General features: G+C 32.1%; 1 protein-coding gene across 1 annotated transcript in view; it reads left to right on the forward strand.

Annotated features, from left to right (window-relative positions):
* The window catches only part of kcnc3b (potassium voltage-gated channel, Shaw-related subfamily, member 3b), a 50,447-nt gene that overhangs the window by 28,183 nt on the left and 6,237 nt on the right, over positions 1-16,027 (forward strand). The window contains exons 2-3 of the mRNA XM_073831128.1: positions 1,195-2,176; positions 3,910-4,098. Coding sequence (XP_073687229.1) covers positions 1,195-2,176; positions 3,910-4,098 — 1,171 coding nt within the window. The remainder of the gene's footprint in view (positions 1-1,194; positions 2,177-3,909; positions 4,099-16,027) is intronic.

Raw genomic sequence — 16,027 nt, forward strand, 5'->3', positions numbered from 1 at the left:
TGTAAAATAGCAGTTGAATGATAAATAAACCCTTCAATAAAAAACTTTCTGAATTTAGATAGGAATAAAACTAAGTTTTTAAAGTTTGGTGCATGTAAGTGCTGCAGAAGTGGAGATAAAACTCATTTAGAAAAAGACGGCCTTTAAAGGCATGCATTGTAATTGAAATCTACGGATGCAAATGACAACAGAAGTGCAATAAAATAAAGAATTAAAGAATATTTTTGAGGTTTTCTTTCCACTAGTCTGAAACAACACATTATAAAAGCTAAACAGCCCAAAATCTCAAATATTGTCAACAGCCAAAAAGAAAATATCTAATTTTTTTTAGGAATAAAGTGTTGTAAAATTTCAAGAAAATTATAAAATAACAAACCCTTCTGTAAAAACTGCCAGAATATAAATAGGAATAAAACTGTGAAGTTTGGTGAATGTAAGTGCTGCTGAACTGGAGATAAAACTCATTTAGGAAAAAGAAACGGCCTTTAAAGATATATGTTGTAAATTAAATCTACAGACGCAAATGAATACAAGTGCAATAAAATAAACTCTGAAAAAATATTTCAAAGATGTTCATGTCTGTCTTTCTTCAGTTGCAAAGAAATAGTGTTTTTTAACGAAAACATTTCAGGATTTCTCTCCATATAAAGGACTTCAATGGTGCCCTGAGTTTGAACTTTCAAAATGTAGTTTAAATGCAGCTTCAAAGGGCTCTTAACAATCATCTGAGGAAGAAAGGTCTTGTCTAGCAGACGATCTGTTATTTTCTAAAAGCATTTACAACTTATATACTTTTTAACGTCAAACACTCGTCTTGCCGAGCTAGACAACATGAGCATTTGAGGTTAAAAAAAGTATAAAATTGTAATTTTTTTAAAGAAAAAAACACATCGTTTTGCTAGATAAGACCCTTCTTTCCTCGGCTGTGATCGTTTAAAGCCCTCTGAAGCTGCATTTTGGAAGTTCAAACTCGGGGGCACCATAGAAGTCCATTATATAGAGAGAAATCCTGAAATGTTTTCCTTAAAAAACACTATTTCTTTGCAACTGAAGAAAGAAAGACAAGGGGGTGCGTACATGATCTGTAAATTTTTGTTCTGAAAATGAACTACTCATTTAACATTACATATTTGTATGTTGAGTAATACATTTTTTGGTTACCCCCTGCTAAACTCCCTCTGTCTTATTTTTCAGTATGTGGCGTTCGGATCCCTTCTGTTCATCCTCATCTCCATTTCCACCTTCTGCATGGAGACGCATGAAGCGTTCAACACAATCTACAACAAAACGGAGAACGTTACGGATGGGAACGTGACGAGAGAGGAGATCGTGTACGAAGTGGTGACGGACAGCTGGCTGACGTACGTGGAGGGAGTGTGCGTGATCTGGTTCACCATCGAGGTGTTCACGCGCATCGTTTTCTGTCCCGACAAGGCCGAGTTCTTCAAGAGCGCTCTGAACATCATCGACTTTGTGGCCATCCTGCCTTTCTACCTAGAGGTCAGCCTGAGCGGACTTTCCTCCAAAGCAGCAAAAGATGTGTTGGGCTTCCTGCGAGTGGTGCGCTTTGTCCGAATCCTGCGGATCTTCAAGTTGACGCGCCACTTTGTGGGTTTGCGAGTTCTCGGGCACACGCTTCGTGCAAGTACCAACGAGTTCCTCCTGCTCATCATCTTCCTCGCTCTCGGTGTCCTCATCTTCGCCACCATGATCTACTACGCCGAGAGGATAGGAGCCAGTCCGGACGACCCTACGGCGAGCGCGCACACCAACTTCAAGAACATCCCCATTGGTTTCTGGTGGGCCGTGGTGACCATGACCACCTTAGGCTATGGAGATATGTATCCGGAGACGTGGTCGGGTATGCTGGTGGGGGCGCTGTGTGCCCTCGCGGGTGTGCTGACTATTGCCATGCCCGTGCCCGTTATTGTTAACAACTTCGGCATGTATTACTCTCTGGCCATGGCCAAGCAAAAGCTGCCTAAAAAGAAGAACAAACACATCCCACGAGCCCCGCAACCCGGCTCGCCCAATTACTGCAAGCCGGATGCCCTTGCCATGGCCACGGCTTCGCCCCAGAGGATCCTGGGTAACGTGCTGGGCGGCGTGCTGGGATCAAGTGGGATGACGGGGGACTGTCCTCTAGCTCAGGAGGAGATCATAGAGATTAACAGAGGTGAGAAATGCACACAAGCCTTTGTTAAAGTGGTGGATTTTGTAACGTTTTGAATAGAAGCAGCTTCAACAATATGGTCAGAGGATATTTGATTTTACATTAGGATGTTGGAGTGGTTGATAAGTCTAATATATACGCTACCAGTCAAAGGTTTTAGAACAGGAATTTTTTTAAGGAAGTTTCTTCTGCTCACCAAGGCTAAATTTATTTGATCCAAAGCACAGCAAAAACAGTTAAATTTTGAAATATTTTTACTATTCAAAATAACTGTTTTCTATTTTAATATATTTTAAAATGTAATTTATTCATGTGACTTCAATGCTGATTTTTTTTGCATCGTTACTCCATTCACATGATCCTTCAGAAATCATTCTAATATTCCCATTATTATTAAAATTATTATTATTATTATTATTATTATTATTATTATTATGTTGAAAACAGTTTTTTTCAGGTTTGTTTGAAAGCATCCTTGGTAAATACAAGTATTAATTTCTATAATTTCTTTACAAAAAAATAATTTAAAAAAAAAACAGCAAATCAGCATATTAGAATGATTTCTGAAGGATCATGTGAAACTGAAGACTGGAGTAATTTCTGAAAATTTCACACCATCACAGAAATAAATTACATTTTTAAATATATTTAAATGGAAAGCAGTTATTTTAAATAGTCAAAATATTCCACAATATTATTGCTTTTGCTGTATTTAGGAATGAATAAATGCAGGCTTGGTGAGCAGAAAAAATGTTTTTCTTTAAAAAACATTAAAAATCTTACCGTTCAAAAACTTTTGACTATGTATATATATAAAAAAAAAAAATTATATAATAAAAAAATAATATATATACTGGATCAAATAAATGCAGGCTATATATATACTTTCATTTTTATTTGTATATAATAATAATAATAGAATACTGTACTATATTTTAATTGTATGTTATTTATTTATTTTTTAATAATTATATATCTGTAATTTTATATATTTTTTATTATAATATATTATTTTTTATAATATATATATCTTCATATATAAAAATTATGTTCTATATTTTATTTAGATTATTTTATTTAAATATATACTATAGGTATTTTTTAATAATATGGTATATGATTTATATATTTAGCTTTTTAAATAGCTATTAATTGAATTGAATACTTTAAAAATAAAACTTTAGCTCAATTAAAATTATATTTAGTTAAAATATACAACAAAATCACATGAGAAGGCACAGCCATTAAAGAAATCTGAAGATAACCAAGAGACATTTTGGAGCTGTGTTTGAAAACATACTGTCCTTATACGTTTATATGTTTAAGTGTGTTTAGATGCACTGCTCTTCCTACTAATGTCATGTCTATTATCAATTATTCATTGTTTTTTTTTAAACCTGGAAGTCTCTAATAGTTCTATAGAGTCACTTTAAGTTCTACACATGTTCTAAAAGGCACAGGACAGAAAAAGCATGATGCATAAAACCTTGTCTATATCAACTACTTATCTTGTTGCCATCACATTATTTCCAGATTTATTAAGTGCATTTTTATTAATATTTTGAATATTCTGATTTATTAATTTGATTGAGTTATGAACAAGTCATTGTTTTGAGTCAGATCATGTCAATGAATCACCTAAATCAGTTCTCAGAACTACTGTGAATGATTTGTTGATTTGGTTCTCAAATTTAACTCACCAACCCAACTCTGTGTTCATTCATGTCTCTCCTCAGACTCGAAGCAGAACGGTGACGCAGCCAGCGCCGCTTTAGCAAACGAGGACTGTCCAACAATCGATCAGGTTCTTAGTCCAGATGAGCGCAGCCCGGTGGGCCGAACACAAGAACGCTGCCAGCAGGACAGAGCCTGCTTCCTCCTCAACACGCGAGAGTTTCGACCCACTGATGGGAATGTGCGGAAAGGTAAGTTTTAGTACTTCTGCACGTGGGTTACACACAAATATTCACAGAGACATGCAGTTAAGGAAACGTCAGTCCAGGCCCAGTCGGTTTCCATGATGGACATGGTAGATTTTAAAGATCAAGTCACACACACAAGAGCCCCTCAATCTCCCAAAATGAGTTTTACATGCCCATCTCACGCCATCTCTTTCATGTCCATCTCTGCAAAAATACAGATTACATAACCACTAAACATCTCAGGGTGTTTTCACACTTGGTTGGTTTCAGGGGGGCTAAGTGCATTTACGAAGTCCGGCTTATGTGTCAAGTTTTATTTATAAAACGCTTTTTTACAAAACACATTGTTTTAAAAGAAAATCATGATGTTAATGGTTATAATATCTTGATATCTTCATAGACGGATATGCTTCTATGCAACTTTATACATAGAGCTGTGCTATAATATATTTTTTCCACGATGAGCAATTTAAAAAAAGTTTATGCTTAAAACTAGAAAAAAACCTTTGTCAGATATTTTTGTTTTAGGCATAAACTCACTTAATTTTGATACGTTTTTCAGAAAATACGACTTTTAGTGAAAATGGTTCTTGGTAGGGCTGGGCGATTTGGCCTAAAATCAAAATCTCGATTAATTGAACATTTTAACCCGATTACGATTATTGAACGATTATTTTATTCATTAATAAAATTATATTTAATTATATTTATATAATATTTATTTTTTTGCCCTTATAGTTCACTGACAAGTTTTGTACAGTAAATATGTGCACATATTACAAGTGAGAGATTTTTGAATAAAGGGTGCACACACTATCTGCTATCTATGATTTTTTTATTGAACATCAGTGTTGAACAACTGAAATTAAAGCACACATTGCTTAAAACGAAAAGTCACATTTTTCTTAAATTAGTGAAAATAAATAACTTGCACTTTTGGAAACAAAATAAATTATTTATAAAATAATAATAAATATTAAAAGTAGAAAATAAGCAGTATCTCTTCTAATTAAAATTACTCTTGCATATCCTGTAAATACTTTTTCCTGAATAAATACTGCTTAAGCTCTCCATCGACATGTCGGCGGAATAATGTGACGTAACGGAGCGGGGTCACGTGACTCCACATGCGGTAGTGTTTTTAAAGGGAAATTAATTGAAATAATTGACCTGGAAAAATTTGATCGATTATAGGTTCTGAATGTCGATTTCGATTACTTTTCGATTAATCGCCCAGCCCTAGTTCTTGGTTTAGGAATTTTTTGACAAAATACTAAATGAGAAAATCTTTTTTGCAGAGAATGTGAATGAAGTTTTTAACTGGTGTTTGCAGATATATACACTTTTTTTGTCAATGTGATTAAACTTGCATATTTGTGTATGATATATTGTACACGTTGATTCTGAGACTATTTTAGTTCCATATTTTAGGGAATTGGACATGAGAAACTTTAAATGCAGTTTTTAATAATATAAATTATTATAAAAAAAATAATTTAAGAAAATTAATAAATAAAAATATTTTTATACAAAATTGGGTTTGTTAAATATATACTAAAAACTATTTTCATTTATAAAAATAATAATAAAAAAATGTAAACTACACACACAAACTTTTAAAATGAAGGCTTGAGCATTTAAACTAACCATCTATTGGTGCATCAATTTGAGGAAATCTGGGTTTGTTAAATAAATGCTACAAATAATTTTTAAAACATTCAAAAATATATATTAAATAATTTTTAAAAATGTATACTACACAAACTTTTATGCAAACATTTAGGCTTGAGCGTTTAAACTAATAATCTACTGGTGCATCAATTTAAGGAAATCTGGGTTTGTGAATTAAATGCTACAGATAATTGTAAAAACATTTAAAAATGTATAAAATAATTTGCAAAAATTTATACACACAAACTTTTATGCAAAAATTTAAGCTTAAGCGTTTAGACGTTTGAGGAAATCATCACAGAAATGTTTTAAGTCTACAAAAATTTTCAATAAATAAATTAGATTTAAATGTAAAATGCATAATTTCTGAACCAATAGCGGCTCCAAATGAAATTACAAAAACACTGACCAAAAAACAGATTCTGTTTTGCCACAAACTGTAAATACAAAGTGAACTAGATAATTTTTTTCTCCAAATCAAGGAATCTAAATTTGGCTACTTTAGGATTCAACTGTGAAAACATCCTTAAAATCTGAAAAATCTTTCTTTTAATCTTTTTTTCCTCTTCTCTTTCTATCTTTTCTTTCTTGATCTCTTTATGTTTGATGTTTTTTGCATGTCTATTTAACTTAGTTTCTCCTCTGTTTCTTTCCTGACATGCACTGTCCTCTTTTTACCCTCTATAGTCTTCCATTCTCTCTATTTCTATTTTGCATTGCATTTTACTTTATCCTATTCAACTTTGTTTTCAGTAACAAACCTTCTGTTACACGAAACATCCCACAAAACTTTGTGACCCTGTGTTGTCACCTCCAACAGCCTCGAAAACCCATAAAAATGCACAAAAAAATGACACAAACAATGTCTGAACCATGCACACTCAATTATCCAAACCCAGTTTATCCCCAGTTGCCCTTTTCTCAAATCAACCCGAAATCATTTGGCAATCCTCCCCTTACAGACGAATAGACTTTAATGCCCATAGTTATCAGAGGTAAAAACCAACCACAGAAATAGAAACATACATAAACAGAAACCAAACACAAACACAATTACACCTGCATGGGTGTGTCGTTGTTAATGGGTGTAATTTGTCGTGTTGATGTTGTGTTGTTGTGCTAACAAACTGTCATTAGTTTCATCGGTCAAAGGAAATGAATCTAATGTTGTATAATGCTGCTGAATATGAGTTTAAGGTTGGGTTTCACATGCTCTCTGACAGACGCATTTGCTCTTCTATGTTTTTGCACCTCTTAAACTGCTGACCGTCCCACTCTGGACAGTCAATGACAAAAATGTCTATGCACCGGGGAGAATTTATCACCCTGTTTAACACCAGACATGCAGAACACTCAGCACAAATACAGTGAGACGGCACAAATCTCACTCTGAACGTGCATTTGTCTGACACCCTGTAAAGAGGACAGGCGACTAAGCGATTAAAGGTATTAAATGGAATATTCCAGGTTATTTTTAACTTCAAAATCATCCTTTTATGGAAATTCAGATCAAGAAGAATCCTCTGCCATCATACAACTGTTGATGTACAGTATCTCAGAAAAGTGAGTACACCCCCTTACATTTCAGTAACCATTTTAGTGTGTCTTCTCAAGAGACAATACTATAGAAATGAAACTAGTAGAGTAGTGTAGTCAATGTGCAGTTTGTATAGCAGTATAGATTTACTGTCCTCTAGTAACTCAACACACAGCCATTATTGTCAAAATAGCTGGCAACAAAAGTGAGTACACCCTAAGTGAACTTGTCCAAAGTGTCAATATATTGTGTTAGCACCATTGTTATCTGGCACTGCCTTAATCTATATCCCTAAGTGATAACAGCAGTGTGTTGTTTAACCATGCAAAGCCACATGTCCTATTCATCATGTTTATGGCTTTGTCTGATTGACAGTACCATTCAAACTTGTGTATCTTGTATAAGAGCATTTGAAATTTGGTGCTTTAAAGGAGTAGTTCACTTTCTGAACAAAAATGTACAAATAATGTACTCACCCCCTTGTCATCCAAGATGTTCATGTCTTTCTTTCTTCAGTCGTAAGGAAATTATGTTTTTTGAGGAAAACATTTAAGGATTTCTCTCCATATAATGGACTTCTATGGTGCCCCCCGAGTTTGAACTTCCAAAATGTAGCTTCAAAGGGCTCTAAACGATCACAGACAAGATAAGGGGTCTTATCTAACAAAACGATTGGTTATTTTCTAAAAAACAATTACAATTTATAAACTTTTTAACCTCAAATGCTCGTCTTGTCTAGCTCTGTTTAGATTGAAAAAGTATATAAATTGTAAGTGTTTTTAGAAAATAAATCGTTTCTCTAGATAAGACCCTTCTTTCTCAGCTGGGATCATTTAGAGCACTTTGAAGCTGCGTTTAAACTGCATTTTGGAAGTTCAAACTCGGAGGCACCTTAGAAGTCCTTTATATGGAAAGAAATCCTGAAATGTTTTCCTCAAAAAACATCATCTTTTCACGACTGAGGAAAGAAAGGCATGAACATCTTGGATGACAAGGGGGTGGTGAGTACATTATCTGTAAATTTTTGTTCTGAAAGTGAACTACTCCTTTAAGTACAGTTCTCTCATACTGACCACTGGATGTTCATCATGGCATCTCATGGCAAAGAACTCTCTGAGGATTTGAGAATTAGAATTGTTGCTTTCCACAAAGATGGCCAACGCTATTAGAGGTTCAGTAACACCCTGAAACTGAGTTACACTACAGTGGTCAGGGTCATACAGAGGTTATCCAAGATGGGTTCCATTAGGAACAGGGCTTGCAAGGGTCAATAAATGAAGTTAAGCACTCATCCTGTGCATCAGATGCAGAACCTGGCATCAAAAAACAGATGCATTAGTGCTGCCAGCATTGCTTTAAAAGTTTGCAGAGGTAGAAGGTCAGCTTGTCAGTGCTCAGACCATACGCCGCACACTGAAACAAGTCAGTTTGCATGGGTGTTGTTCCAGAAGGAAGCCTCATCTGAAGTCGGATCACAAGAAAGCCCGGAAACAGTTTGCTGAAGACAACCAAGAGTGTGAATTACTGGAACCATGTTCTGTGGTCTAATAGGACTATAAGATAAACTGTTTGGCTCAGATGGTGTCCAGCATGTGTGGCGATGCCCTGGTGAGGAGTACCAAGAAAATTATGTCTTTCCTACAGTCAAGCATGGTGGTGGTAGCATCATGGTCTGGGGCTGCATGAGTGCTGCTGGTACTGGGGAGCTGCAGTTCATTGAGGGAAACATGGATTCCATTATGTGCTGTACATTCTGAAGCAGAACATGATACCTTCCCTCCAGAAACTACACAGTTTTCCAACATGATAACGACCCCAAACAAGCCACTAAGATGACAACTGCCTTGCTGAGAAAGTTGAAGGTAAAGGTGATGGGGTGGCCAAGTATGTCTCCAGACCTGAACACTATTAAGCACCTGTGGGGCATCCTCAAGCGTTAGGTGGAGAAGCACCATGTGTCTAATGTCCAGCAGCTCTGTGAGGAGTGTAAAAGGATCTCAGCAACAACCTGTGCAGCTCTGGTCAATTCCATGCCCAGGATGATTAGAGCAGTGCCAGATAACAATGGTGCTGACACAATATATTGACACTTTGGACAAGTTCACTAGGGTGTACTCACTTTTGTTGCCAGCTATTTTGACAATGACTTTATGTTGAGTTATTTTCAGAGGACAGTAAATCTATACTGCGACACAAGCTGCACATTGACTACTCTAAAATATATCCAAGTTTCATTTTTAAGAAGATATACTAAAATGGCTGCTGAAATGTGATGGGTGTGCTCACTTTTGTGAGATACTGTATGATATGAAAAATAGATTTATTAAAATAATAGTTAATCAAAGGTCATCTAAGTGAAAATGAGCACTAATTAAATGCTCAGTATTGACAACCTAACGAGGTTAGTTTGCTAGGTTAGACTTCTGCTGTAATTATATGACTAAAAAAAGACAAAATTACTAGGTTGAAATAACCTGGAATGTTTAAAGATGCTTTAAAGTGTTTTATAAAAAATAGTGTCTCATGAAGAGAGCAGAAACCCGATCTTTACTTGGAAGTATTCAGGTCTGTTACACTAACCTCATACTCTGTAATGAGTATTACATGTATATGGGACAAAGTTGGACACTGTAGATTTTGTGTTACAAAGATTGTTTTCAATGTCATTTGAGATCCACTGCAATTACAAATGGAACTGCAGCTGCTGCAGTGTGTGTGTGTGTGTGTGTGTGTGTGTGTGTGTGTGTGTGTGTATGTGTGTTTTCAGTGGGATCTCACACGCTCTGTATTGTCTTTTTCTTCAGGTTGTGTCATATCCCGCGTTTGTATGTTGGCTTCTTCACATATATTCTCTCACTGTTCTACTGTCTCCCCCGTCCTCCTCCTCCTCGCTGTGTGTGCGCGTGCGTGCGCGCGTGTATTGTGTTTGTTGTGATGTGACGTCGCTTATTGTGTATTTAATGTGTTTCCCTCACTCCACCAGTGACCTTTAACCCTGGCAACATGGAGGACGTGCACAGGTGCACACCGAGGCAACAACTACACATAAGCACACACACAAATACACATACAAAACAGGCGCGAAAGTTGTTTAGGTGTTCGCTGTGCCGGCTTGAATCACCTCAGGGTTAAAGGTCAGGGGTCGATAGAGGTCAAGGTGAATTCAAATGAGCGTGAGTTCACGGTTCTGTGCCATGCTGCGAAAAGCGTTCACTTCAAAAAATATTTAGGCCTAAATTTAAGACTTGTGTGTTTGAACTAAACTAAAATATCCATCCATTTGTATTCACAGTTTTAAACAGACTGTTAAATGTACTGTGATGCATATTCGTTACAAAACCAGTCATAAGGGTCATTTTTTTTAAATTGACATTTATACATCATCTGAATCATCTAAACTCGGAATAAATGAGCTTCACATTGGTGCATGGTTTGTTAGGATAGGACAAATTTGTTTGACATACAACTATTTGGAAATCTGGAATCTGAGGGTGCAAAAAAATAAAAAAATTTCGAAAAAAGCCTTTAAAGTTGCCCAAATAAAGTTCTTAGCAATGCATATTACTAATCAATAATTAAGTTTTGATATATTTACGGTTGGAACTTTACAAAATATATTTGTGGAACATGATCTTTACTTAATATCCTAATGATTTTTAGCATAAAAGAAAAATAAATAATTTTGAAATAATAAAAGAAAACTTTTTATATTTCAGGTAGTTGCCAAGGCAACATATTTTTCCCTTTAGTTTAATGCGAAATACTAAAATATCTAAATTAAGTAAACTAAAATTAATTTTAAAAAACATTAGAAAATTAATCATTTTAAAAATATATAAAAAAAACAAAAATTAATAAAAAATTCAAAACAAGTCACATTTAGCTCAACTTGAAGTACTAAAATAATTAAAACAAATTAAAATGAATCTATAAAAAGAAAAAAACAACTATATAGATGTTTTTAAAAAGTAAAAAATGTTAGCTGAAATTAAAGTGAAAACTGATAACAGAAAAATAGAATTTTATTTAAAATAAAACTGTCAGCGATCACCATGCATTTTCATTGTATGAAGTTCATTTCAATCATAAAGTTTATTTACTTCCTAAAAATCACATTGCTCTATATTTAGTTTAATATTTTAGTATTGATTTTAATAAATCAAGCAAAATTAAGATTCAACTTAACTGTCAGTGATCACCATGCAATTAAGTTTTAAGAAAATAATTTGAATAATTTTGTGATTTAATTTGTTTTTGATTAAAAAAAATAATAATAAAAATAATATATATTTATTAATTGTATTAATATTAATTAATTTATAATTTATTTCTGTTGTAGTAGTTTTAGTGCTTTAGCTTAAACTTCTTGTAGTTTAAGTAAAAACAGATGCTTATTGTGTATTTAAAAAATATTCTGTTCATCAGTACTATTATAAAAACTTACCTGTTTCATTAATTGAATGACAGGACAAATATGTATCACATTAAGTTTATTAGTTTATATTAACAATTGGATGGAAATTTAGTTGCAGTTCAAATACATTAACCTTAAGTTTAGGCCTAAATATTTTGAAAGTATTTTTTGCTGCAACTCGCAACACTTTGAAGCTTTTAAGAAGCGATAGAGAGGGAAAAACCAAAGACAGATGTAAAAGAGTGTTTATGTGTGGCACAGTCCTACGAATCTGCTCATACGACCTCAACCTGCTTCAGTTCCTGGCATAGCTGGAAACTCCTACAATGTATACGACGGTCTGTGTGTGTTAGCTCGTGTTTTGAGGTGTTTGTGTGTGAGTGCGTGTGTGTGCTGTGTAACTGACGTCTGACTGACTGGTTGACAGACAGACACTGGGATATTTGGACAGACTCACAGACATACTGACGTTGAGAAGGTAAGAATGAACCATGGTAAAACCCAAGCCCACATTCCCCCGGCATTTATTCTGGTGCTTCAGCAAGGCATCGTCTCCTGGACGGCAGTGGCTCCCTATTACTTTAACATCCAGAGCACCTATAGACACAGAAACAAGGTTATGTTGTACTTTAAAGTGAACATCCAGTGTGAGTTCTGCTATATGGCTAAAACAGCTTATTATATCCGAGCTCTGTTACAAAACCTAGTGTGCAAACATCTACATATACTATAGTATAGAGCATATAAAACAGCTACAACAAGTCCACAGTTTCAAGTGTTTACGTGGCATTAGAAATTAAAATGAAACAAATAACATTCTCTGATGATAAGGTAATTTATTCAGAAAATAAATATCCCTAAATCTTTTTATTTTAAGTTATTTTTATGACATTTTTAATTGTTTTATTATTATTTTTTTTTTTTTACAAAAAACACATTTTAAAATTTTTAATATTTCTATTTAGCTGTAATTTATTTTTATTTCAATTTAGTACTTCACAAAGGCTTATTGTATTTCAAATTTTGTTTATTTATTTAGTTTCATATTTTAATTTTGATTTCAAATTAACTTTACAGTCAGCAATCAGCTTGCATTTTCATTGTATTTAAAAAATCAACTTTATTTCTTGTTCCAAAAAACATTTATACATATTATAATGAATAAAATAGAATTAGAAGAATTAGATTTTTTTTTAACAAAAAACACTTTTTTAAAAAAATATATATTTCTATTTAGCTTTATTTTTGTTTCAGTCTTAGTTTTAGTAATTTTAGTAGGCTTAACAAAAGCTTATTGTATTTTTTTTTAATTTGGTTCATTTATTTTGTTTCATTTTCATTTTGATCGTAAAAGAAAACAACAAAACTGTATTTCAAAAAAAATATATATTAATGAATCAAAAATTTTTTTTATTTTTTTTATTTTTTTTTTACAAAAACACTTTTTAAATTATATTTCTATTTAGCTTTAATTTATTTTTGTTTGTTTTAGTTTTAGTAATTTTAGTACTTCACAAAAGCTTATTGTATTTGTAAATATTTATTTAGTTATTTAGTTTGTTTCAGATTTAAAATTTTATTGTAAAAAGTCTTGACAGACAGCGATCAACATGCATTTTCATAGAATAGAATTGTTTTTTGGGGGGAAAAAACTACTTTATTTCTTGTTCCAAAAAACATTTATACATAAAATGAATCAAATATTTCTAAACATTTTGATACTAAATTAAATTTTTAAGTAAAAAAAAATAATAATAATAATTGTAAAAACTTTTTAAAAAGTTATATTGCTCTATATGTATTTTAATATTTAAATATTGATTTCCATTTATATTTTATTTTTATTTGTTTTAGTGCTTAAATCATTTTTTTCTTTTTTTTCCCCCCTGCTTTATTTCAATGTTATTAGTATTAGTAAGCATAGATATGATTAACAAGCAAATAGCAAACAATAGTCATAGCAAGTATCCTAATTATGCTGCCTTAATAAGATTGTTTTGGCAAAACATTGGGTGGCATCATCCTCATGAAAAACATAATCACATAATGCATTGTGATTTTCTTCCAAGAAGTCGATCAGAAAATGCTTTATCTATTTATAATGCACTTTTTCGCCCATTATTTGAGTGTTATTTGTGCTACTGCTAATGTCAGTCTTGCAAATCAGCTGCGCGCATCCATCGAGTCTCCTATTTGTGTGCCGTGTGAGTAACCATTAACAAAGTTAGTGGCCATGGAGAGCATTTCAGATCAGTCACTTACAGTATGAGGTTCCATTTCAGCCAGAATGCTGCCTTAGAAGCTTGCAGCCTATGTAGACAGCAAGGCAGCACACTAGAATTTCGAACAGAGCCGCAGTGCCTCATTGAACGGACATTAGACTGTTAATTGGGCACGATTCAGCGAGCGTACGCTGTGTGTGATGCTCACTGTGCCAACGGGAGTCGATTTAAGATCTAAATATACTCCTGTTTTCACTTGCCATCTGTGAAAACCTTCAGACGCACACACACATATTGCTCTGGGTGTTAAAGCGATCTCTTCCTGTGCAATATAATCCCTAAATGCTATTCACTGTTCTTGGAGGAGTGTGTGAGTGTGTGTGTGTGCGCACCAACCTGCCCTGCTCTAATGCTGTTTGCATGAGGCTATTTGCTCAGAGTCAAAGTCAGTATCAGACTTCAGAAGTCTCTGTGAAGGATCTCTGTAAGCCATTGTGAGTTGTCTTTCTCTCTCTCTTTCTATGTTCTGTTGTCTTACTCGATGTCCTCTTGTTTGTCTTGTATGTTTATGGTCTTATGTGCGTGTTTCAACTGGTCAATTCTCGTGTGTGTTTAATTGGTCGAAGTTCATGAGTGCTCCTTTTTCTGGCCAAACATCAATATTTTCACTGTAGAGCAATTACATTAGTTTGTTATTTTTATTTGACACTAGAAACGAATACAAAACTCCTCATGTATTGATTATAAAGGGGTCATGTCGAATAAAATATTCTAATATTCTTAAATGTTTTGTGATAAAACAGTTTATATATATATATATATATATATATATAATTTTTTTTTATTTTTATTTATTTATTTTTTTTAATATAAGAACATTTTTAACTTTATTATTTTTAAAGAATATATTTTAGTATTGTTTTAATTTTCAATGTTTTTTATTATTGTTAATTTTATTCAATTAGTAATACGTTTTAATTATTTATTTATTAAGACTTAATATTCTATATTTATTTGTTCATTTATTTGTAGTATTTTTACATTTTTAATTTTAATAAATCCAAAATAAATAAAAAATCAGCAATCACCATGCATTTTTATTGTAGGTAAAATTATTACAAAAATTCACAAAAATAATGTGTGTGTGTGTGTGTATATATATATATATATATATATATATATATATATATATATATATATATATATATATATATATATATATATAATATCATAGTGAATTGCATATTCCTTAATCTTTTGAGAGAAAAGTTTTTAAATAGTTTTTATTTTTAAAAACTAAAGAAATATATATTATTTATTTATTGATATTATTATTTTATTTATTTATTTTTAAACTGATTTTAATAAATATAACAAACTGCTATTGAACTTGACAGTCAGTGATCATATTTATTGTATCTAAAAACACTTTTTAAAATTTGCACAAAAAAAATTTATATATAACAAATAAAAAATATAAAACACCTTATGTTTTAATTATAAAGGGGTCATATCAAATAAAAAAATGTGAGAAAATAGATTTAATATAATACATTTTAATATAAGAAAATTTTTACTATATTCATTATTTTAAAAATAATTTAGTATGTTTTTAAATTTTATTTTATTATTATTATTATTATTATTATTTTATTATTATTTATTTATTAAGACTTAATGTTCTGTATATTTATTTACTTGTTCATTTATTTGTAGTATTGTATTATTATTTAAAAATTTTAATTTTGATAAATCCAGGAGAAAAAAATCAGCAATCACCATGCATTTTTATTGTAGGTAAAATGATTACAGTTCACAAAAATAACGTATACATATAATATCATAATGAATTGCATATTCCTCAGTCTTTTGAGATAAAAGTTTTTAAATATTTTTTTAACTTTTAAAAAATATATATTGTATTGTTTATTATTTCATGTATTTATTATTATTATTATTATTATTATTATTATTATTATTATTATGATTATTGTTATTGTTATTTTTATTATTATTATTATTATTATTTGATTTATTTATTTTTAAACTGATTTTTATAAATCTAACAAATTGCTATTAAACTTGACA

The sequence above is a fragment of the Garra rufa genome, chromosome 24 (assembly GCF_049309525.1).
Source record: "Garra rufa chromosome 24, GarRuf1.0, whole genome shotgun sequence".
Taxonomy (NCBI): Eukaryota; Metazoa; Chordata; class Actinopteri; order Cypriniformes; family Cyprinidae; genus Garra; species Garra rufa.